This window comes from Ochlerotatus camptorhynchus, unplaced genomic scaffold (assembly GCF_037179485.1).
Source record: "Ochlerotatus camptorhynchus isolate MF236.1 unplaced genomic scaffold, CSIRO-AGI_Acam_v1.1 ptg000498l, whole genome shotgun sequence".
Classification (NCBI taxonomy): domain Eukaryota; kingdom Metazoa; phylum Arthropoda; class Insecta; order Diptera; family Culicidae; genus Ochlerotatus; species Ochlerotatus camptorhynchus.
Window position 1 is genome coordinate 746,530 of NW_027040983.1, and position 23,247 is coordinate 769,776.

Genomic DNA, 23,247 nt, shown 5'->3' on the forward strand with positions numbered 1-23,247 from the left:
ACACATAATTCCATCTTACCAACTATCGCACCCGCAGGCCCTCACACCCTCCTCGGCTCTAATGTTCTAATATCTACCAGGCCTACAAGTTCGGTTTCCGTCCAGCAGCTCCGGAATCTGTATCGCCTGGATGCGGAAGTTCGTTTCGTTCATGTTCAATGTACCGGTCATGATTTTCTGGAACCGACAGCTCATCACCCACAGCTCTTCGATTCCCTTCCGATTGCGAATGACCTTGATACCGCTGGGGAACTGCAGCGTCTGCTGGTTTTGCGAAACAATTTTGAAGTTGCCCGGGTTGTAGTTGGTAGTCGAGTCCCAACACGCGATCGCCATCTGGGTCAGCAGACCGAAGTACAGATTCCCGTTGCTATCCATCGCTTCCGGTGCACTCTGAGAGGTTCTGCGACCGATCACGCGGAAGGCGCTCGGCATCGCACCGACATCCTCCGACCATAGGGTATCGTTGTGCAGAACGGACGTACGAACGGCACTTTCGGAAACTGAGGCCAGAGCGTGGAAGAACATGAGACGATCGCTCAGCACAACCGGACGTTTGTTCGAGGTGGCGTAAGCGGAGTTGAACGTGAAATCTGCTGGAGGTTTCGGGCTGAGGGCCATAGTGAGCATGCCATCCATTAGATCAAAAGAATCGTCAGCTATTCTGAACGTCCCATGGTCCGGGTTGGGATTCATGAGCTTGTTGGTTACGCGCCAGGACTTTCCGCGAGCCATGTCGTATACTATTAGCCCGAAAGCGGTTACGTCCGCAACGTAGATCATGGTATTGGAGCAAGTTCCCGTCGGTGGTGGGTCGCGTACGTCAACAAGCTGGAAAAGAAGCGGGTTTTAGAATTCTAAGCTTGATTCAATATATTGAGGCATACTCACAATACTGACAAGTAGCGAAACGTCACACACCAGTTGACTGGCGGGAATCTGATACTGATGGATGATCTGATCGGTCCGTAGGTCGATGGCGACGATCTTCGGTAGACAGATTCTTCGATCGCCGATTTTTCCCGTGTCTACGATCCAGAGGCGGCTGCATTCATCGATCTGAAGTTTGTAAATGGGTCATTCGAAACCAGTTTGATACGAATTATCGGTGACTTACCATGGTTCTGAACACTGACACGATCCCAGTGCATCGTCCATCATCTGGGGTCGATTGAATTGCTGCATTCGGGTAGGGTTCTATCAGCGGTCCCGATGGTCCCATTTGTGGGGAAATCGTTCCCAAGGTAGCAGGAATCCCTTCGATGAAACGTGGTATGGTGACAAAAACTCGGGATCGCAGTGAATCTACAGAGATAGCGAGCAATGCTTAGTCTGAGGCAGATCAAACTATCCCACCCACAAATAAGATCTTACTACTATTGTAATCGACATCCATATCCAGGGGAATGCAGTTCTCGGGAATAAATCGTCTGGAAGAGATGGCATTCTCGCGGTCTTTCGGCGTGGGGAACACAAAATCCAACGACTTCCACTGCGTCACCCATCGCAGCTGTTTGCCGTACTGCTGGGCGTCGGTGGCCCCAGAGGCCATCAGTAGTTGTAGCAGCAGCATGACAACGTGCGTCGTTGCTCGTCGTAAGATCATCTTCTATTCTGCTGTTGTTCTGCTGCGAATTAGACAAATAAAACGGACACCAGATGATGAGGTGGGTAATTTACTAATTGAAATGTTTCGCGATCTCCCGCGCAGTTAGTTGGTGGTATGTTGCGAGCGTCGACGAGACACGAAATAAAGACATCAGGGTTTAGCAAACCGTGACCGACCACACGCTTGAGCTTCTGCATGCCGTGGGGTTAATTGCCCGTATGCTTCTAAGTGCGAGGATCACATTATTGCGATAGGTAGGTACATGGTGGATCGTTAAACAAAGTTGATGATCCCACATCCTTTCGAAAAACCAGTTCCTAGATACCAGCAAATGATAGATAATTGCGAATCTCCTGTTTAAGATTAGAACAAGAATAAATGGGGTTTCTTCGTCTTACGAACAATGTGTACCCTACCGAAAGAAAATTCAAGAACTAAATAAAATAAATAATAAGAAAATTGAACTTTATGCCTCGCACAGTTTGGTAATGATCGATAAAAATGATGAGTTGCAAAATGAGCCGTTTTTTGTGCGATGAGGGTTGACTCGACAACGTCTGTTAGGAAGAAATCGATAAGATTGACGAGCCTGCTTCAGGTTTGCCGTCTGGTAGCGCCGAACATTATTTGCATTTTTGATTGTTGCATCATGGCTTGTATGTAGGTAACTTGACCACGCCGCACTTAGATATGTTTGCACGCAGAAAAATACACCGTCGCAGGTGGAAATAAGGGAACAAAATATCTTGTTGAAACACTTTGAGGTTTTAATTTGCTTTCAATTAACCGAAATATTAAGCCAAGACCGAGCAAGTTTATAAACATTGACGTTACTAAGATAATTTGTCTTCTGAAATTTTGAACATATTTTAAAAGGTGTAGGGCCGGTTGTAGGACAAAAGCCAAAAGGACAAAAAGTCGAAAAGCAATATAAAGACTGTGCTCGAAAAAAAAAATGCAATGACTTAACGCTACTCACCAAATCCTGTGCAATACTTGCGCCATCTCTCTTACACACTTCCATTCACTTTTTCTTTAAATCTTTGTCGTTTTTGAAGACCTACCCTGTTTTCCGGAGCTTGCTCTTCATAATCGCATAGAATTTTTCTATTGGGCGAAGTTCTGGCGAGTTTGGCGGATTTGCCTCCTTCGGCTTCGTACCACTCCATCACCGGTTTCGCGTAATGGCACGATGCCAGATCTGGACAAAACAGAGTGTCACCTTCGTGGGACCGGAGGAAGGAAAGCAGGCGCTTCTGGAGGCATTCTTCTTTATACATTTGGCCGTTGATGGTGCCGATCGTTATGTACGGTTTGCTGAATTTGCCGCACCCACAGATCGCCTGCCACACTAAGTACTTCTTGGCAAATTTGTCGACCTTCTTCTTCCGGAACTTCTCCGCAACATCCAGGCGGGACTTGCCGACGAAAAACACGAGGACGGGGATCTGCTTGGCGTCCGCTTTAATGTACGTCTCGTAGTCCATTACGATGCATTTCGGCTGTACTAACATTACGCGCTGGCGCGGGATTTGGCCACATTGAAGACATGAAGTCCGGCCCGTTTCATTGTCTGCCGGACGAACCAGACGGAATAATTAACCTTCTTGGCCACGTCCCGAATCGAAGTAATCCCTCACTTTCCTTACGTTCACGGAGTCAGTCGTCTTCGCTTTTCTTCCGCTGCCAGCTCGCCGCTGCGTCTGGGTCTCCTTGAACGATTTTACCACACGGGACACGGTTGAATTGTCAATTTCAAACTGTTTCGCGATCCACCTGGATTTTCCACGACCGCTCCCATAATTTTTTGCCGAAGCAGTTCTTGCTTGGAAGCCATCTAGATAACAACGATGACAGATATACAAACTTTTGTACACGATAAAGGTGGACACTATCTTTTTGAGCCCTTGTAACTTTAATTATAATAACGATTTTTCTAATCTCATTAGATATAAAAATAGTTACAAATATTAACTAGTTATTGCATTAATTCTAGCTTCAGGAAATACTTCATTTGATATTTTTTGGATACAATTAAAAAAGGGCGACCACTTTTTTAGTGTACAGAAATCTGTATATATGGCATCCACTTGACAGATTGTGACGAATTTTGCACATGTAAATATTAAACTCTTAACTAGTTTTGCTCAACATTTAATAAATGTTTACCCATGTAATACAAAGTTATACACAACAGAAAGTGTTGCATTTTTTCGAGTACAATCTTTAGTTCAGGGAATTACGTACAAGTTCGAGAAATTCCATACGTGGAACTTCGCTGAAAATCAACGACGAACGTAGAAGTGCTGCATAAAACTTCATATAAGTGCAGGGAATTTTGTAGAAGATCTAAAAATTGTTCAGCAAACTTTTGAGATATTCAAGGATCCTCGCTTCAGTTTAGGAAACTGCAGTTTGTCAGAGATCTTACTTCAGTAAGTTTGAGAACTTCGCTCAATTTCAAAGAACTTTTCAGATGTTCATGAATATTTGCAGATGATTGGGGTCTTTCCAGAAGGAATCGAAGAATTAATAGAGATGAAAAAAAAAAATGAAATGTGGAATAAATTCATGGATCTTTTGGATCAATTTGCAAAACTTAAGGGAGTGTTGAGGAAATGCTGAATAGGTTAGGTTACAGGATATTATTTCAGACATCGTTCCAAAACAACAGGTTATATTCAAAAGATCTCCAGATAGACGAAGATATTAGTAAAGTTCTTTGGATATTTTTTCAAGACTTCTAGTTGATCAAGTTCTGAAGATCTCCAACTGTTAGAAAATACAAATGAAGTCTCTCATATATTCTTTCAAGACTGCAGGTTGATCAGAAAGAATTGAAAAGTAATCCAGCTAATAGAAACTGACGGAATCTGGAATGATGAATCTAGATTTTATGGGCATTTTGGAAATTTTCTATAGGGACCACTAGTTTACTATTTTGTCACGAATTATCACTCCAGGATAGTGTAAATGTTCTAGAATATAAAATAAAATGAAAATAAAAACACGCAAAAAGCTTTTATCCGTATAAAATACGAGTAAACAATAAATTGGTACCGAATGGGTTCAACCAAAACTAACTACATTTCAAATAAAAAAAATTAAAATAGCCCAATAAGCTTTTGCAGAAATAAATTCAAATAGTATCTAGTTTCGGGGTAGAATCATACAAGTTTGAAGTTCGTTCCTTTCGATTAGAGTTAAAGTTAAATTTGGGACTTAAATCTTGATTTTTTACCTAACATAGCATTTCCAACCAACTCTGAAAATCATAAACCTCGCGTATGAAGTAACATAAAACACTTTGAATGTAACAGCTCAAGGCGGTAGTAGCCGTCAACAATGCTTGTGATGGTACAGGACAAAACAACCACCCTACTGCTTTCTCTCGGAGATGACTAAGTAGGCCATGACGAGAGGAGCAACACAATAGTTGGGTAAAGAAGAATTGCATTATAACACACCATCGACCGGAAATGCTTTCGGCAACGTGGGGCTTTAGGTAGTGCTGGAACGTCGCTAGAACTATTTCACAGCCGCAGACAGTATATGAGCAAGTCAAGTACACACTTTTTTGCCTGTAGATTTGAAGACATACTTCAAATTCCCTCGTACATCGTACTGGTTAGGCAAGTGTGCGTTTGAATTGCACTATCGCATTAATGGCCCTTCGCTCATTTTCAACTTCTATTCAATTTTCATACTGCCGTACTGTAACGGAACTATCTACCTCCACTCTTCTAAGACCATTTTCTAGCTAATCAATTGTCACACTAAAGCTTTAGTCAGATAGCATTTCCAACAATAAAATTTAATGTTTCACCATTTTTTTTTATTGGGTATCAAGCTGGAGCTGCGTGACAGCTTAATTTTCAAGACTTGACCCATTTGAATAAATTTTACTTCTATCTTTGACAATACAACAGAAGGACTAGCCTATGTTGGCCGCTTGAACACTGGATTCCGTATGTATTGTTTCATGATAGTTATAGAAAAAATGCTGTGACGTGTGCGCGTAGATACATCCGCGTAGCAAACCGATTGAATAAGTAAATCCGTTTCGAACGAAATATCTAAATTATTTAAGTTACGAAAACCGCGTGAATTCCGAAAGCCGTGCGAGACAACCAAAGCGAGAAAAAAGGCTTATTATCATTCAAAGAGTGCTAGCAAAATAAATGTGATAGCCTATGTTGGCAAGTTGATTAATTTTGGTTTCCTCTCTAAATATTCTACTTATTTTACTGTTGAGCTTTGTTTCAATTTAGTTATTTTACCGCACGTGTCAATCATTTCAAGATTTCGCGAAAGTACCGAACAAATTCTATACTACAGAAGCTCAAAAGCGTTTGACAAGTTCTACCGAATTGCGTATCACTTCTGCGTAAGCTCCGTAGACGCAGGAGCGTTGATTCCGACAGCCGCGAAAAGTTAAACATGCATCAATACCACATAAGGAAAGATCGATTTTACGTATGGTTTAGTTCATAGATTAACATTGACTGCTGTTTAAAAATGTAAGTATTTGAACACTAAGAAATAAGTTACCTCAAATTATTATTATTATTATTTAACTTTATTAATGAGGCTTTCAGCCTTGGGCTGGTTCGCCTCCATACCTCAAATTCTTTAACCGCATATATAAGAGATTGATTTTTTTTTTTTTTTTTTTCATTATAGTCACTTTAACACTCTTGGGTCATTCGTGACTTGTCCGGGGGTGAGATTTGAACTCGTGACTTTGGCGTGAGAGGTATGGATATTAACCACTACGCCGGCGTCACCCCCAATATAAGAGATTGAGAGAATAATATAGTAATCGAGTACAACAAACTCAGGGGAATACAATACCTCCAAAAGTTTAAAAGCTATTAATTGTCACATACCTCTACTTTTACTTATTTCCTAAACTATTCCTCTTCTTTTTAATCTGCTAAATGCTATTGGTCTGCCTGCGTTTTCTTTTTAAAGTTCAAGACTAAATAAGAAGATTTATTCTACAACTTTAAAGGTTAGTTGCCTCCCTAAGCGGACCCCCCATCCTAATTCTTTTGTTAATCTACTTAATGTCATTAGACTTTCTGAAGTTTCTTATTTAAGTTCATTTGATGATTATGATATCTCATTAGTCTAATTTAATAAATTATTAAAAGCTCTAATTCACCTAATCAAGCATAACCCATGCTTTATTAAGTACCTGCACTTGTGCTTGTAATCTAAAATTAAACGTGTTTCAAGTACTTTTGATATAATAAATCTTAGTTCGACCCAGGTAACACCTTCATGTGACTAAAATGCTTCATTTTGAAGTTAGTTTCCTAGCTGATTTTTAAATTATATAGGGTATAAGCTCCAATTACGCTCTCACGTTTCCACTATGTCGCACCACAAAAATACATATGGGTATGTCACAATAGAAGCACACCACAGTGGAAATTTCGAGCCATAGTTCAAACACTTATCCCAAATCAAAATGAAGCATATATAAGATTAGTTACAATACCATGTACAAAAATGATGTTTAACATTGTTTCCTGAGTAATACTTCAATGAAAACAACAATGAAAGCTTGTCACGCAAATAGAAGGAGCACCGTTGGGCACTTTCTGAAATATTTCAATAGTATAATTCCCTTGCAAACCCAAATAAATCTATCTGCGTAAAAATAAATAAAATAAGAGTGATTTGCGGCAAAACCCGCCAGTATCACACCCAACGTCAGTGCCTATACGTAAGCGTACTACGACGCGGCTCGCAATTAAAGGAGTAACAAGTGTGATACTATCACTGCTAGACTACACGGAGAAATCTCCTTATACCTTTTGGCAAATTTCTATTGCTGATTATTCATAAAATGTATAAGTCAACTAATAAGCAGACGCCTTGCAAAAAGTTAATGAAGATCATGTGTCAAATGAAATGTATAAGCGGTCACACATACCTTTTATGCATTCTTATAGGACCTATGTGGTTTGTCTTATGGAATGTATAAGGTTGATGTTTTGGCAAAAATGTATAAGTGAAACACATGAATAAAATAATTGATTATCGTTTCGTGTAGATCTTTGGTTCTCTCATGCAGTGGTTTATCAGAGAGTGGAAGCTTAGTAATCCCCATTGCCTGCCCATGACGCCATTCTATCGCGGCATGAGCCAGCAATGCCCTCCATAAACCTACCGTCTCCAACACTCCACTATAAAGCATGAAATTAAGCCCGCCCACCAACAGCAAGGTGCAAAAACTAGCCAAGGGGAGGGTATAAAATTTAATGTTTCACCATTGAAATAATATTAGGCTTCGCCATAATAGGATTATTGGACCTAACAGGATAATAAAATAACAAATACATAGCCTTGAATCCTTTTGATTGAATGGCAGTTCCAGATTTTCTATTTAACCGAAGTTTAACAAAACAAAAAAATACGCCATAGGTCCGGTTCGAATCTGACGTTTGTTTTTTTTCCGTGGAGTTTTTTTTTATATCTATAATCGGTCGCTGATCTTGCCATAACTAGGTCCAGGAGACAATTTCTAGTTCTTCATTCTAGGTCCCTATTATTTGCCGCAGAGAAGCTGTTCCGAAGCCAGGTAGAACCTCCACGAGGCTTGCCAATGAACATCAAAAATCGACTACATACATCCGAACATTTGTTTATCTCAAATCGACGGAAGACATTCCGCGCAACTACCATAAATCGGACTAGTTCATGTTGTTCTTCGTCAAGTTTCGTCAAACTTCGTCTACAATTTGGACTTCTACATCAACACATGTCAGGCAGCCTTCAGGTTCAATTGGTTAAACTTGGTGAGTTCGTTCCATTTTGTAAATTTTTATCTTTTCAAACCAGTAACGTTGGGAGATCATCTTTTTGTGGTGCTCTACCACCGAACCCTAGTTGTGACAACTTCAAACAAGGGAATCAGGATTTTCCAGTAATCAATGGATCACATTTTAGTCCTTGTTTCTTTTTATGACTTGAGACTCGGGTAGTGACCACCGCGCCGTTATGCATTTCTATATTGTATATGTCAAATCAAAAATATTGTTTATGTTCATAGATTTCACATATTTTTTTTCCTTTGTCCTTCTCCTTTTCCTTTCCCTCTTCTCTTTTTAGAAAGCGAGTAATGGCGCTATAACCATTAGTCATAAAAGGACAAGAGTTAGTGCTCATGCCCCAACCGTCAGAAGAAAATGGAGCTAAGTGATGCTTTGATGCTTCCAACGACCAACCAATCATATAATTACCAAAATCGGAACGTACGGTACGAGATTTTCACGTTTCATCCATTCATAGGATTCTGAAGCATCGTGTTCAAATCAGGCCCGATGTTTTCTGAATCATCTTGCCCCTTAAATGCTACACAGTAGGCCTGGCCGTTTTGATATGTGTGACGCATCTTCGATGTGAAACAGTTATCAAATAGAAAAGAAAAATGATGTAGGTATATATATCATTTTCCAGGATGCTTTCAAGAACTGGCTGTGTTGGTGTTAGATTAGATTAGATTAGATTAGATTAGACAAAAAAAACGCCTTAGGTCCACCCTAGGCCACCCCCAGTAAAATTTCTAACTACGCCAATGGGTGCCAGGTAACCTAATTGGTCATATTGGATAAATCCTATGCCATTATTTCATTTGAGACCAATAGATCAATAATCGGTTCGAAAATGGATGGACTAGTCGAGGTTCAATTTACTGCGTTGTCGACAAATTCAAATCCATTTTTTTTTGACGCATCGTTTCAAATTCCAAAAGGCTCGCGTAATTTTATGTAAAATAGCAAAAGGAATGAAAGGACGAGAGGTTTTTTTGTAATCTAAAACGATGCATCGAAAAAAAAAATGAATTGGAATTTTTCGACACCACACCAAAAAAGTTGAGTATTAGTACAAGACACTGAAGAAGTCTGCACATTGTAGACGAAATACGCGTATCTGTCAAGGATAAGCAAATAAGGTAGTGGAATTAAATGGAAATTACTAATCCTTCTCTCTCTCATTACCACACCAAAGTAAGTTGAACCTTAGGATAATCGAGGTTCTACCAATCAATACGAAACTAATGATTTTAAATTGACTCACTACTTGACTAGCCTATTGAGCCTGGGTCAAATCCCAGTCGGCACCGTCGGGATTTTCTGAGGTGTCCCCGGTCCAGGTGTGGGAGCTGCCTTCCTGGCGTCGGTAACAATGGTAAACAAATCAACGAAAAAAATAATAATGTGAAGAAAAATGCTCACAATAACAGTTTTTGTTACCAGGTGAATCGTTGTCACTGACTAAAAATGAATGAGATTTAGACGAAGGTTTATGTGAAAGTCAATTCTTTGAGTGACAATGGCAAAACTTAGCACTACAACCAACAACATCCAGAACCTGCCGTCGATAACGCCAACTAACCGTCGGTGCGCGCTGGCGGAACGGTTCTTGTGCATTCGCTCGCATAAACCAAACGAGTTCCATTTATCATGTCGTAAGCAACGAGTGACAGAATAACGATCCACCTTTCAGAACAATGCAAGTCACATGTGTCAAAGGCAACCTAAACTAACCGTTGTTCGAACACCGTTTATTGGCTCTCTAATGACTCAATCATGGAAAACATTCCATTTCCTTATGTCATTTAAATGGGGTCGCTTAGTTTAACTTATTAGGCAATTATTATGAAATGTTGAAAGGTGCAGGAGTTTAGCATTGTTGAAATCCATTTCCGCACTTATTAGTCAGTACCGATGTACGATATTCGAACATTGCAACAGGTCACTTCTTACGTCCTATCATTTACATGCCGTACCCGAAGAGAGAGAACGTGTTCCAGGTGTCTGGTTGGTAAGCCTCGCAAATCAACAAGGGCAATTGGCTCAAGGGAAAGCCGTTCACAACAGTCAGTGCCATGAGTGTGAAGCCTATAATGTGTGGCTGACTGGGTGTTGGTCGCGAACTTAAAACCTGCTCCGACTGGTTGGTTTTCTGTATTCTTCAAAGAATGATAATTGCTACGACGTGGTACTCGATGATTGTCGATCTGCTCAAGGACTCTTATTTTTGAAAGCATTGGAACATTAACCTGAATTCTACTTATCATTGTTGTTTACGGTTATTTTACATCGTGATGTAACACAATGGTATGGATTTTCATTTTAGATAAACCGAGATCATCGCAATAGAGTCATTACACGACGCGGAGGGTAACAAAAAACCGATCAGACAGGAACGTCTGCTTTAATCTTCCTACTTAGAAGATTAGAATCGTGGTAAACAAGCAGACAAAACAGCAATAACAGTCACGCCTAGAGCTAGTAGCTACAAATGCCAATTATTTGAACTTACACTTGATTCCAAAGTGCTCGGTTCTATCATATAGACTCGACAGAAACACCTTTTACAGACCGTGTTATTGCGAAGCGTCCCATCACGGCATCCGTCGATAATTCGTTAGCCATGCTACCAACTAAGGACTGTATCGAAAAAAAAGCTGTAAACATTTTTTCTTTTAAAATCCCTAAAAAATATTTTAAAATGCAAAAAAATGTTTTTCAATTATTTATGTCACACACTTAATTTTACTAGAATCTCTGCAAACATGACGGTATTTACTGAGTATCAGTAAAGCATTTTCCAAGACCCAGTAGTAACCAGTAACTCACTTTTGCTGAGATCTCAGTAAAACAGATTGCCGAGCACTCGGCTGTGCAAATCTCGTGCATGCCCTTCTTAAGAAGTTCACTTCACAAAATCAAATAAAACATATTAGTTAAGGGACTGATGTCATCTTAGATTTAACTAGTTCTTTTTATGTAATTCCGGACCGTGTTTTTTCGTGTTTTTTGAACGCATCGTTCCAGTATGTTTTTGACTATTCCAAGATTTTAGAAGTCTTACACAGCAACAAATAAATTTTAATATTACATCCAAGTGAATGCTCTTCAATCATGTCGAAAATCTCATGTAATTTTTATGGTCAAGCAGCGTAATGTCAGTTCATGCTCTGTATTAATGATAATTTTGTCCTTTTTTGGCAAGTAATGTTACACCATATTTTTGACACGATTGAAGTGCATCCACTTTGATGTGATATCAACATTATTTTTTTTGCTGTGTAAAGGGTGTATTCGATAAAAATGGAACACACATAACTATTATGACTTGGCATTTTCAATGAATCTTGTTAGTTTAGGTTTTCTTTATTAGGTAGGCTTTCAGCCTGGGGATGGTTCGCCTCCGAGTGAAGATTGTTTAGCTAATACCAATAACGAGATTTGAATTTGTCTACAACTTATTTTCGATACAGTCCTTAGAATACAGTTTCACTCTGGACGGAGAAGCAAAAAAAAAACCACGCCAAACCGGATGTCAAGCATAATTCGCCGTGTGCCGATCGTTTTACCGCCACGCCACCACCAACCGAGAGTGGTCTACCGGTACAGGTACCCAGTTAGTTACACTTGAAACGAAAGATGTGGCAATATCTTTTATAGCGCGTCATGTGAAAATTTACTACTGACTAGCGTGCACTTGACACTGGACACGATCGCGAACTCGCCGCCACCGCCGCCGTCGCCCCTACTCACTACGGGTGGGAAATTAATTCACTTTTTCTGCACGGTTGTGTTTCGATTTTCAATGTCGTCGCTATTGGTGGAAAAGTTTCCTTCTGTAAATTTGACATATAGGCCACACTGGCGGCTTTTCGATTCAGTGCAGTTGTTATGAATGAAGATGATGGGTGGAAATTCCACGCATCGAAGAATTTCGAAAAATTGATGGATCATGAGACGTTCATGGTCTAATAGATGGGAAGCGAGCGATATGGGATGGTGAGTAAGGTCACCGCAATCGTTGCGTAACGCTATTGATCGTTTAGTAGTTTACTAGACTATGGACTAGACGCGCCGTTTTATATTGTTCCATTGATATTTGTCAACATGACAAAGCATAACGTTGGTTGGTCCTTTGTCCTTCGATGATAATTGACTTGATGTGATGGACACACTATCTTAATATTGCTCCACCAGATCTATCAACATAACTCGTTTGGCATTGGCGCTACTGTGTCTTGTACAAGCCTTATTCGAGGCGTTACCAAGGCTGGTCGAAGATTAAGGTTAATCACAACGCAAAAAAAAAACAAACAAGCGACCATTTTGACTGTTTTGTCCCTTTATATGGTGCCTTATAGTAAGTTCAGACTATACCTTATATCACGTATAGGCTGTCCTGTAATGAGCACTCATTATGCAAATTTTCACCGGAAATCGTATGACTTTTGATATCAAGATAGCCTATATTACATGATATCAGCTATAGTCTGAACGTACTATTAGGTCCCGTTTACAATGTATTCCAATATAACTCGACCAGTGTTTGTCCCTTTAAATTGACTTCCACGAGTTTTTCTGCCTTTCCCCTCCCCGCAATGCGTTTGCCCACAAACTGTGCAATACGTATGACCTGTAAGTTCGATGAATCTTGGGCAAAAACGGTCTTTGCGGGATTGTTGTCCAGCCAGCATTCTCAGAATGAGTCCCACCCACTGTACACTTCTAGTAGTAATCCTGTATACAGAGATTCGCGGAAATATTATCAAACGATTTGGCAACGTGATATGTTTTGTTTACAAAAGCTGCCAACACTTCCCGCGGAGCAAAATGTTCCAGCTTTGTGCGTGACTTTATCGTTGTCTACGGTATGAGTTTGTTTGAACTCTCAGAGAACTGGTGGTCTATTTTTACCATGTTTTGCCCTAACCGAGGTCGTGAAACTGCAACGAAGTGTAACACTGTGAGTTTTTTCCGGTTTCCAGAAAACGCTGAAGTTCGCAAAAAAAAATGTCGGACTGCCGTCTGATTTTTCCCTAGGGGATTCTATGCGTTCGTGTAGTGTATGTTACGATGATAATTATTTGGTGGTATCTAGTTAAAATTTAATGCTTCTTACAGTACCACTTCGAGCACAAGCAATTGTATTTTGCTTAATTAATTACGATATATTGCTGGAAAAAAACAGAAATATTGCGTACCTACACACTAAGATTTTTTTACAGGAGTCAGTATTTTTTTACTGGGTTTTTGAATTGCTGAAAAAGTCGGTAAAAATTCAAATGACCGTTATCCGTAAGGAATCAATGATATCGACCAATTTTATTTTCTATCATTAAATGGGGTTAACAGAACTAAGTATGTACAAGTTTGGAACAAATTTACTGATTAATAAAGTTTCCACAGATTTTTAAACTTTTACCGAACAGTTCCGCAATTCAAAAACTCAGTAAAACCGTACTGACTCGATTAGTGTGTACAGTTTAATTGCGCACCTCACACCAAACTGGACAAATAAGCGCGTTTTCAATTATTAAAAAGGGTGATAAAAGTGCGATTTTTCTTCTAATCGTCTTGGTGTCTTCAGTGCACTAATTCCTTATAATAAGAAAGCAATAAGTGCTCCGAAGACTTCAAAACGATTTGAGGGAATCGTGCATTTTATCACACTTTTTGAATTTTTGGGACTGTCCTGTTGCAGATGCAATCAGCAATATTATCCGAACTGAATAATCTATAAAAATTATCCATTCACAATGTATTATATAATTGTTAAACTATAAAACTCTCTTATGTCATAGGCATTTTACTGCTAGAGGAAATGGCTCTAATGTTGGCCTATGGATCTAAGATTGGGCCCTTCGCTAAAAATTTGCCATTTATCAATTTGATCTAGATGAACGCGTCATTTGGACGGTACTAATGGATATTTTTGACCGCTATTGAAAATTTAGTCGATTGCCAACATTACATCCAGTGTTCACTCGGCTGTCGACAAAAGCAGGCCACTCTCGATGTGTGCTACGCGATCGTCTGTTTTCTCGGCAGCAACCATTGTGTGGTCCTCCTCATTGTTCTTCATCAGCAGTTCTTTCGGTCGATGCGTCGTCGACTTTGGAAATCAACCGTTTCGTGATGAGTGTGTGAGTGCTGACCACGTTTTGCGTCCATTGCTGCAATGGACGCGCTCTGACCCTCGTTGGCGTACAACAATTTGCCATACAATGAAACTACTAGAAGGATCCAGTTCTGATGGAGGAGGCTTTTTGGATAGCGGAAGATAAAGTGTTTATTGTGTTGTACCTTTTGACTATAGTTTTAAGATGTATTGTATAGTGACCAAGAATCCTCGGCTCTGTGAAGTTAATTCGGTTGAGCCTTATCAAATAAATTAATAAACAAAAAAAAAAAGACATTACATCCATTTCCCCTATAATACATATTTGCTTTTAGTTTGAATTTATTTCCCCCCAGATTACAATACTTTTCAAGTCAAAGAAGGAATAAGAATCCTCTAAATATTTTCTAATCTGCAGAATGCTCGTTTGGCTCACATTTTGACAGTTCTCGCTGCTCGATTGGCTCAAAATGGCCGCTTCCGCGAATCTCTATATATACACACTTAGAAATACCTAATATTACACGTGACGGAATCCATCTTTGACATAAAGGATGAGACGTAAACAAACATTTCATGTAAAATTATGTGCTCCGAGACTGAAAAGTTCGAAAGTACGTTTGATTGAGCTGAATTTAGCGTCTATTATGACTCAATTTTATGTCAAAATTGACGCTCGTATATGTCAGTCTCAGAGCACCTAAATTTACATCAATTTTTTTAAGTGTGTAGGATTACTAACTTCTACCATTCATTGGTGACTTTGTGGATACTGGGCACGGTATAAAGTGCAAATCCTCCGCGAACATCGTCTCCGTCCGATGTACTTCTCTGACGATTGTGAATTGCACAAGTATTAGTGCAGAACTTTGGGTAAATTCAAAGGTTTTCTTGTACTAATACTTATAACTTACCCAAAGTTCTGCACTAATACCAACAATCAATACGAAACTAACGATTTTAAATTGGCTCACTACTTGACTAGCCTATTGGTCCCAAGCAATCGATTAACGTACCCCATTCTAGTTGAAATTCTAGTACTACACATTGTTTGTTTTGATTCGCTATGAAAGTTTGGCAGATAAAATGAGGGGTTAGTGGATTTTCATATGTTTCGAGGGGTTAATCGATTAACTTGGGACCGAAGAGAGTACCAGAGCTGAACACATTTCTTTGGGACCTTCTAGTCTTAGAGTTACCTCTATGCTAATACCATAGTGGTAACTCTAAGACTAGAAGGTACCGAAGAAACGTGCTCAACTTTTTGGCTCAGCTCTGGTACTCTCTTCGATCGCAAGCTAATCGATGCACCTCTCGAAACATAGAAAAATCCACGAACCTCTCATTTTATCTTTCAAACTTTCATAGCGAATCAAAACAAACATAGTGTAGTACTAGAATTGGGACGTTCGTCGATGTACTTGGGACCGATATGCTAGTTTACTGTGAGCCAGTTTAAAATCGTTAGTTTTCACCGGTTGCTAATACTTCTGCATTTCACAAACATCAGAGAAGTCAATAGATGTCCCCTGCGTGATGTATGGAAAATCGAAGAGTGAACTCTATTGTTAATCTATCTATATATATATAAAAATGAATTTCTGTTTGTCTGTCTGTCTGACCCTTATAGACTCAGAAACTGCTGAACCGATCGGCGTATAAATTTGTATGCAGGGGTTTTTGGGGCAGGGAAAGGTTCTTATGTAAAGGGGGGTTCCCATACAAATGAAGCAAAGCTAATCAAGCAAATGGAACCAAATTTAGCATGTAGAGGTCATAGGGGGTAGCCCCTTAGATAAGGGGGGGGGGGGGGACTACGTACAATATCATGCTTTTTTTAATTGGTGCATAAACTCAAGCTAATATTGAATCCCGGGCAAGGCCGGGCACACTCAGCTAGTATAATATATTTGACAGAAGTCTAAAAATCATGCAAAGCACAATAGACGAGAAAAGATATTGATAATGTTGTTTTTTTTTGGTATTGGATTTGCAGTGATCCCGACTGGTGTTTCTACATATTTTGCTGATAAAAATGATGAATTATGAAACCTCTCCCAAAGGATATTTGCATATACTGTGCATTGATTTGAGATGTGAAAAATCATCATTTTGATGTAAACAAACGGTTTGGTTGACGTTTCCTCTCATAATGGCCTGGTGCACTCAAATGCCTGGTGCATTGCAAATGCCTATTGAAAATGGATTGAAATATGATTTCTCGCCTAACTTTTCAAAAGGTCCTATCTAACATTTCACTCTTTTCGAGAAAAACGAGGTTGAAGATTGACAAAATCTTTTTTGATACTATTTTAAACCAAATCAACTTTTGACATTTTTAAGACCTTTAATAGTAAAATGCGATAGTAAAATTGAAATTGAAATTATAATCTACCCGTTTCATACATTTTTTTTCAATGAAAACGTAAAAAATGTTACATAGGACATTTTGCTCTTGTCAGGTGTACATTGGACATGTTATATAGGACGTTTTGTTATAATCACAGTTACATAGGTCATTTATGTTTTCAACATTATTGTTTTGTTTTTAAGCATTATGAGTGCATAATTTAAGTTATACGAGTTAAACGAACAATATGAGTATTGGACAATGCATCAACTTTTTTTTTAACGGTATATCGCAACACTGCCCACAGATTGTTTTGGTCGATCGTTGGTGGTCACGTGAGCTGCTTTTTATTTGATAACAGTGTTATTTTAGGGGCTGTTCACTACGTAGACAGCTTTTCGGTATGCTTGACCCCCCCCCCTCCCCATGCGTAGACAATTGTCCATATAAAAATTTTAAAATTTGTATGGGCCGTGGATAATTGTCAACCCCCCCCCCCACCTCCCCCCCGGCGGAAATAGTAGAAAAATGCATGACATGAAAATTCCGATGTGAAAAATCACATTGTTTTGGTTTGTTTGAACATTTTAGACGTTTTACTCGTATAAACACAAAGGACCGAAGTACAGATCTGCACTGTTTTGGTTTTTCTGATCCTTCAGACGTTTGTCTTGATGAACATAGTCAAACGTCTTATGTTACAGTGAAACATCGTTAATGCAAATTTTTACTTCAGACGTTTTGTTAATTTAGAATTTTCTCAATTCAATTGACATTAATCTGAATGTGTAAGTGTGCATAATGTTCTTAGGTAGAAATGTTACAATGTGCATTTATAAACTCGATTTGTTTACATTTGTTACTTGGGACCTTTTGAAAAGTTAGGCGAGATTTCCATCATGTGGAAGTAATCTTTGGGATATTCAATTCAGTTGTGGTAACCAACTCTTTTCCATAATTAAAATAAGTGAAAAATGAATTGAGGAATGGGTTATCCATTGTGAGTTTTGTTAATAAAATACTGTGAATTATCGAGTTATAGAATAATATCCCATACAAAATCGCGATCACATTTGCCATGCGTAATATTTTACTATGGAGCATTTCCAGTCCAAAAAGCAAACCGGATGGACATGAGTGTTTCCGATTTGAATGGAACATTACTCATATGATTGCATTTCTCATTTAAATATGATTTGTTTTCCTCCAGAGTAACTTTCGAAAAAGGCGTATTCAAAAATTGGCTTATTTTTTCAAAAAATCATATCAAGAAAATGAATGATCTGATCAAAATGACATCTGAGAAAAAGTTGTAGGTACCTAATTGTTTTTTGAGAAAAAAAAATGGTGGGGTTTTGTACAAGACACGACCGTATGGTTGACGTAGACTACGTTAAGCTGTGTGAATACATTGAATTGCTCCGCTTAGCTGTAGCAATGTAAAGAGAAAACCCAAGTAACATTGCGAGTTTTATCAAGGGTTTAAAGCATTCTACAAGTCTAAATCATGATCTACAGAACCCTAATAAAACCAGAATTGCTACTTGGGAATCGATGAAGAGAATCGATCATTACAAGTAGGCCCGTTTGAACGCTCACTGTCGAATTTCAGTACCTAGCACTGAAAAAAACTCGACGTTTCCTCCATACAACCATAAATAGAGGTACCGTCTGATAATTTCAGTGCTTGGTACAGAAATCTGTAATCTATGTAGGGAAATCCTTTTTTTCCACCACAGAAACACCCCGTTTTCTTATGCAATATAATGGATGGGCATTCACAAAACGCACGAAATTTAAAAAAAAAAACAATAGGGTAGAGAACTACTTCGGCCTATTGAGCAGAAAACTTCAAATAAATCCTTGATTTCAGAGTTAACAAGTCAATTGTGCGTTTGGTACGATACTTTAGCTAATAAGCTACGGAACGAAGTCAATGAGAACGCGTGATCTGAAGGATTGCACCCATTATTCCCAAAAACAAAAGAAGCGCTCCGACCGAATCACGTTTTATCTTCATTCGATAGGCCGAAGTGAATTCATTGGCGTTTCAATGGCGTTTCAAAGCGTTAGGCCGAGTTTAGAATCCGTAGGCCGAGTTTGGCGTCAAAAAGAAGTGTTAGACTTTTGACAATATCTCAACGATTGGTTTCTCTTTATCAAATCTTATGGTACGTACGGAAAGGTATTCCGTTTGGTGCTAAACTGCGCTAGATTAAGGAAGACTAAGTGCGGGTTGTGCTTAATAGGCCGGAAATGGGGTAATTAACCCTATTTAGTTTTTTTAAATCAATCAATAAATAAAAAATGTATCGAGAATTAAATCGAGGGATATCAAGCTTAAATGTTCTGATTGCGAGATATTCACGATCAATACCGAAATTTCGCATAAATGTTCAACCCGTTTTGTGTGTGTGCTGCTGATTTTCACTGTTGCCCAATGCTTAGGGAACTTTCATAAATAACGTAGTGGTGACAGTCGTCCATACTTTAACTAGAGCGCTTAGGAGGAAGGGCGGTTAATTGGTCAAACAAATTCTACTTCATTTATGGATGGTCCCTAATTTTACTTCCAAGGCTGTGCCCCAATGGGCGAGTTAAATTTAACTCGTGGTTAAAAGTGACAGATGAGTTTTTGGATAACCCTGCTATCCGAGCGTGGTTATTTCTGATCGACTAGAAGTTAAATTTTGGCAACCGTGGCTGAGTTATGTTTGAAAATCGATCAATTTCCGGGATTTTCGAACATTGAAAATAGCTTACGAAATGTCACGTTTAACCACGAGCTTTTGTAAACAACGCATTTGATCGTTGATTTGGCGTAACTGGTAGCTCACCCGCGCATGCTAACACTACCATCAGATAGGGGAAATGTTTCCCTACCTGATATAGTGGTGTTAGAATGCGTGGGCGAGTTATCAGTTACGCGAAACTGACGATAAAATGCGTTGTTTAAAAGCTGATATGTCCTTTCGAAAAAGTAATCGAGATTTGTAGAGCGCGGGATCGTTATCACTCAGACAAGGAGGTTGATTCACTTCGGAGCGCTTGTGCCATGAAGGCAACGGCACTACGAGAACGACGCGCAAGGTTCGAGGTGCAAAACTCGAACGCTACGCGCGCTTGACAGGAATCGCTGTCTTCCTACTGCTGCTGCTAGCTTCACAGCCGCCGTCCGAATCGAAAATGAGTTGTGGCACAAAAGCAGCGCTGTTTTATAACTTTTCAGATTCTACTAAATGATATTTGATTATGACGACTGGGTTTGGGGAGAACGTTTATTTCATGATAACAGTGATAAAATCATCACTTTTTTTTTGCAAATTTTCAACAGTTTTTTAGAAAAGAATTGGAAAAGCATTTATTATAGCAGAGTTGGAGAGTTATTTCGTATCGATTGGTGTATTTGGATTTAAATTTCATCCATAAATGACAAAGTTATAAGCGTTAAAAAGCTTACACCTTTTCGTGACGGTCGCTGTTACGCATCGATCAAGAATGGCACTTGTGCTTGATTGAAAGTTTCAATACATTATCAGTTGTTTATTAGCATCGATAATGTATAGGAGCGGGCCTTAACATGTGTGGAAATAGCTTCGGAATTCTTCTTCTTCTTCTTCGCATTTCAAGCTTATTGCATATCGCATATTAGCTTATTGCGTGCTCTCAACTTAGTGTTCTAGATGCACTTCCACAGTTATTAATTGAGAGCTTTCGATGCCTGTACCATTTTTGCATTGGTATAATTGTGTGGCAAAGTCCAATCATACTTCTATGCCCATGGAAGTCGAGAAATTTTCCAACCCGAAAAATTCCTAGACCGGACCGGGAAATTGAACCCAGCCACCTCCAGCATGGTCTTGCTTTGTAGCTGCGCCTTTACCGACTTAGCTAAGGGAGGCCCCGGAGTTCTTGCGTTCTTGAAATGGGCTATTGGATCTACGGTAAAGCTGTCACCGATTTCACCAATATTTTTAGTGGCTGCGGCCTAAGAGTCGCCTTCTATTCAAAGGCTGCTCTAATCAATTAATCTTATATTTTGAGTATAATAAGGTAGATTGGAAGATATTTCGGAGGACACTTTCGGAAATGCCCTGTTGCCGCTTAATCATATCGCATGTGCATAAATAATAAACAAGCCACCAAATCATGGCCATTAACTGCTGCTTGCATATTCATGACATGCTACACTGGAACGGAATGGCAAGAAAATTAATAACGGTCACCGAAAACCGTTAAATGTCAGTTAACTTTCACATTTCCGAATTATAACCGAAATTCGCAATCGAACTTTATCCCGCGGTGACGCATTGCAATAATTTATGATCTTCGACCGTTAATATTATGCCTTCAGTCTGTTTCCTCCTGCTGCGTTATTGATGGTCGTATTCATCTGTTTAATTTTTATAGTTTGAATAAAACTGCATCTGTGTTTGTTATTTCCAATCTTGAAATCGCAATAGTTGTAGTGTAGTCAACATTACACTACTGATTGAATCTTATCTGCCGGATCGTCATGTGTGAAATCGAAAACAAATCAAATCGCGTTTGAAAATGTGCATTTAGTCATCATTTCGCCTTTATCCCTTTAAACAAAGAAATTCAATTTGCATTAAATATGTGTTCCGTTGATCTCTTCCGGCAACCAGTCCATATGATTGTTTACCGAATAAACATCTCTTAATCCTTTGGCACGGTGTTATTTTCATTCACGATCGATTCCACTGCATTCAACCACCTTTTCCAAACTCACTTATGCGGCCTCTAATTAACCGATTTTCGATTCGATTTGCAGAATCACAACTTGTTGCACCACCCAATGCAGTAATTACTCCAAAAAAAACAATCTCGCGGAATCGAACGCACAACGGCGTTGTCGTCACAAAATGTGTATCGTCTGTTGATGGCCCCGGTTGAGAATAACAGTATCCGCATCACTGCATACAGAATGCACCAACCGCATTCTGGTTGGAGGTTCAAACCGTAGCGTATTTAAAAATCACTGGACACTTTTTCGCATGCTTTTCCTTTGCCGTATATTAACTTGCCATGCAACCGAAAGATAGCACAACAGACCCGTGAAAACCTTACGTCGATCTTTCGCAAAAGCACCGTCTACCGTATACACTTTGCCACCCTCTCACCTATTTCACTCGGAAAGCGCAAGCTCCAAATACTTTAAATCTCAAGAAACGATCACACCCGCCGCGATCACCACCACTTGTAGCAGGTTGCCTTACACACAACTGAACGGGACGCCTTCGATGGATCGACTGGAGGAACGCACCGAGCCACCGGAGTACTTTATCGATTTCATTGTGACCGTGGGCGCGATCGGTACCGAACGCGATCCGAACCGACTAGAACGATCGCGTCGCATTCAGTGATGCCACATTTTTCATCACCACAAATATGTTTCGATTTTCAGCTTCAAAAATCTGTATCAATCCGTAGATATTTTCCCAAAATCTGTATTAATGTGTAATGTGTAATATAGATTTCTGTATCGAAAATTTTCATTTCAGGGAAATCTGTATCTGTGGCAACACTGGTCGCATCGCAGTGAATCGGCAAGGATCGGCTAGGTCGATCGCGATGGCATCGATTCGAAAACAATGCAATGCAGCAGCACGGCACGATGATGCATAGGAAGGAGCTCGGGATAAAGGCAATCTGACCTAATGCGGGAAATGTTGTAAACATAATTTTATTCCATGTAACCGGAACTTTGACCGGCATGGATCGCATTACTCGTATACAAGTGGATGACCGGTTGCGAGCGTGCGCACCAAACACAAACGGATTAAAAGGTAAAAGTTGATTGATTTATGAAAAAAAAAATCGCTAGTAACCTTCTGTGGCACGGTGTAAATCGAAACATTGTAGTTTTGCAGCAGTGATTAGCAGAACCTTTGCGCTGTTAGATGCAGGCTATAACAGCTGTTTGAATCTATGAGTGGTTTATTGGACAGACCGGTTCCGGTATATGGCTCATCTGGATTTGAATAGAAGAACTGTGTCGGATATTCGAAAATGACAGATTTATTGATCACGTGCCACGGCTGTTAAAGTTTGAGCTAGGACTCAATCGTAATTCTGGTTGTAGTATGACGCTATTTATAAGGGTAACACATTTTTTACATTGTAAATTTCTGAACAAATCTAGTTCACATGCATTGGAATTGATGTCATTAATTTAGATGTATAATTGCATATTTTTCTTTGTGTAAATATTTTATTTTATTTATCTTGACAGATGGTGAGGTGTTTCTGTCATAGTCTTGCGTATGTATTGTATAAAAATTTCACATGAATCGTTTATTTGGGAAACCGCATAAGAAGT

The 23,247-nt window shown here is 39.3% G+C and overlaps 1 protein-coding gene across 1 annotated transcript; it reads right to left on the reverse strand.

The window, feature by feature from the left end:
• LOC135712629 (major royal jelly protein 1-like) lies at window positions 1-22,155 on the reverse strand. The gene is made up of 5 exons (XM_065235585.1): window positions 22,049-22,155; window positions 1,375-1,628; window positions 1,118-1,305; window positions 892-1,059; window positions 1-831 (listed from the first exon to the last, which is right to left on the reverse strand). Exons 2-5 carry the CDS (start codon window positions 1,604-1,606, stop codon window positions 67-69), a joined length of 1,353 nt encoding a protein of 450 aa, XP_065091657.1. The 5' UTR covers window positions 1,607-1,628; window positions 22,049-22,155; the 3' UTR covers window positions 1-66.
• Between the last annotated feature and the right edge of the window lie 1,092 nt (window positions 22,156-23,247).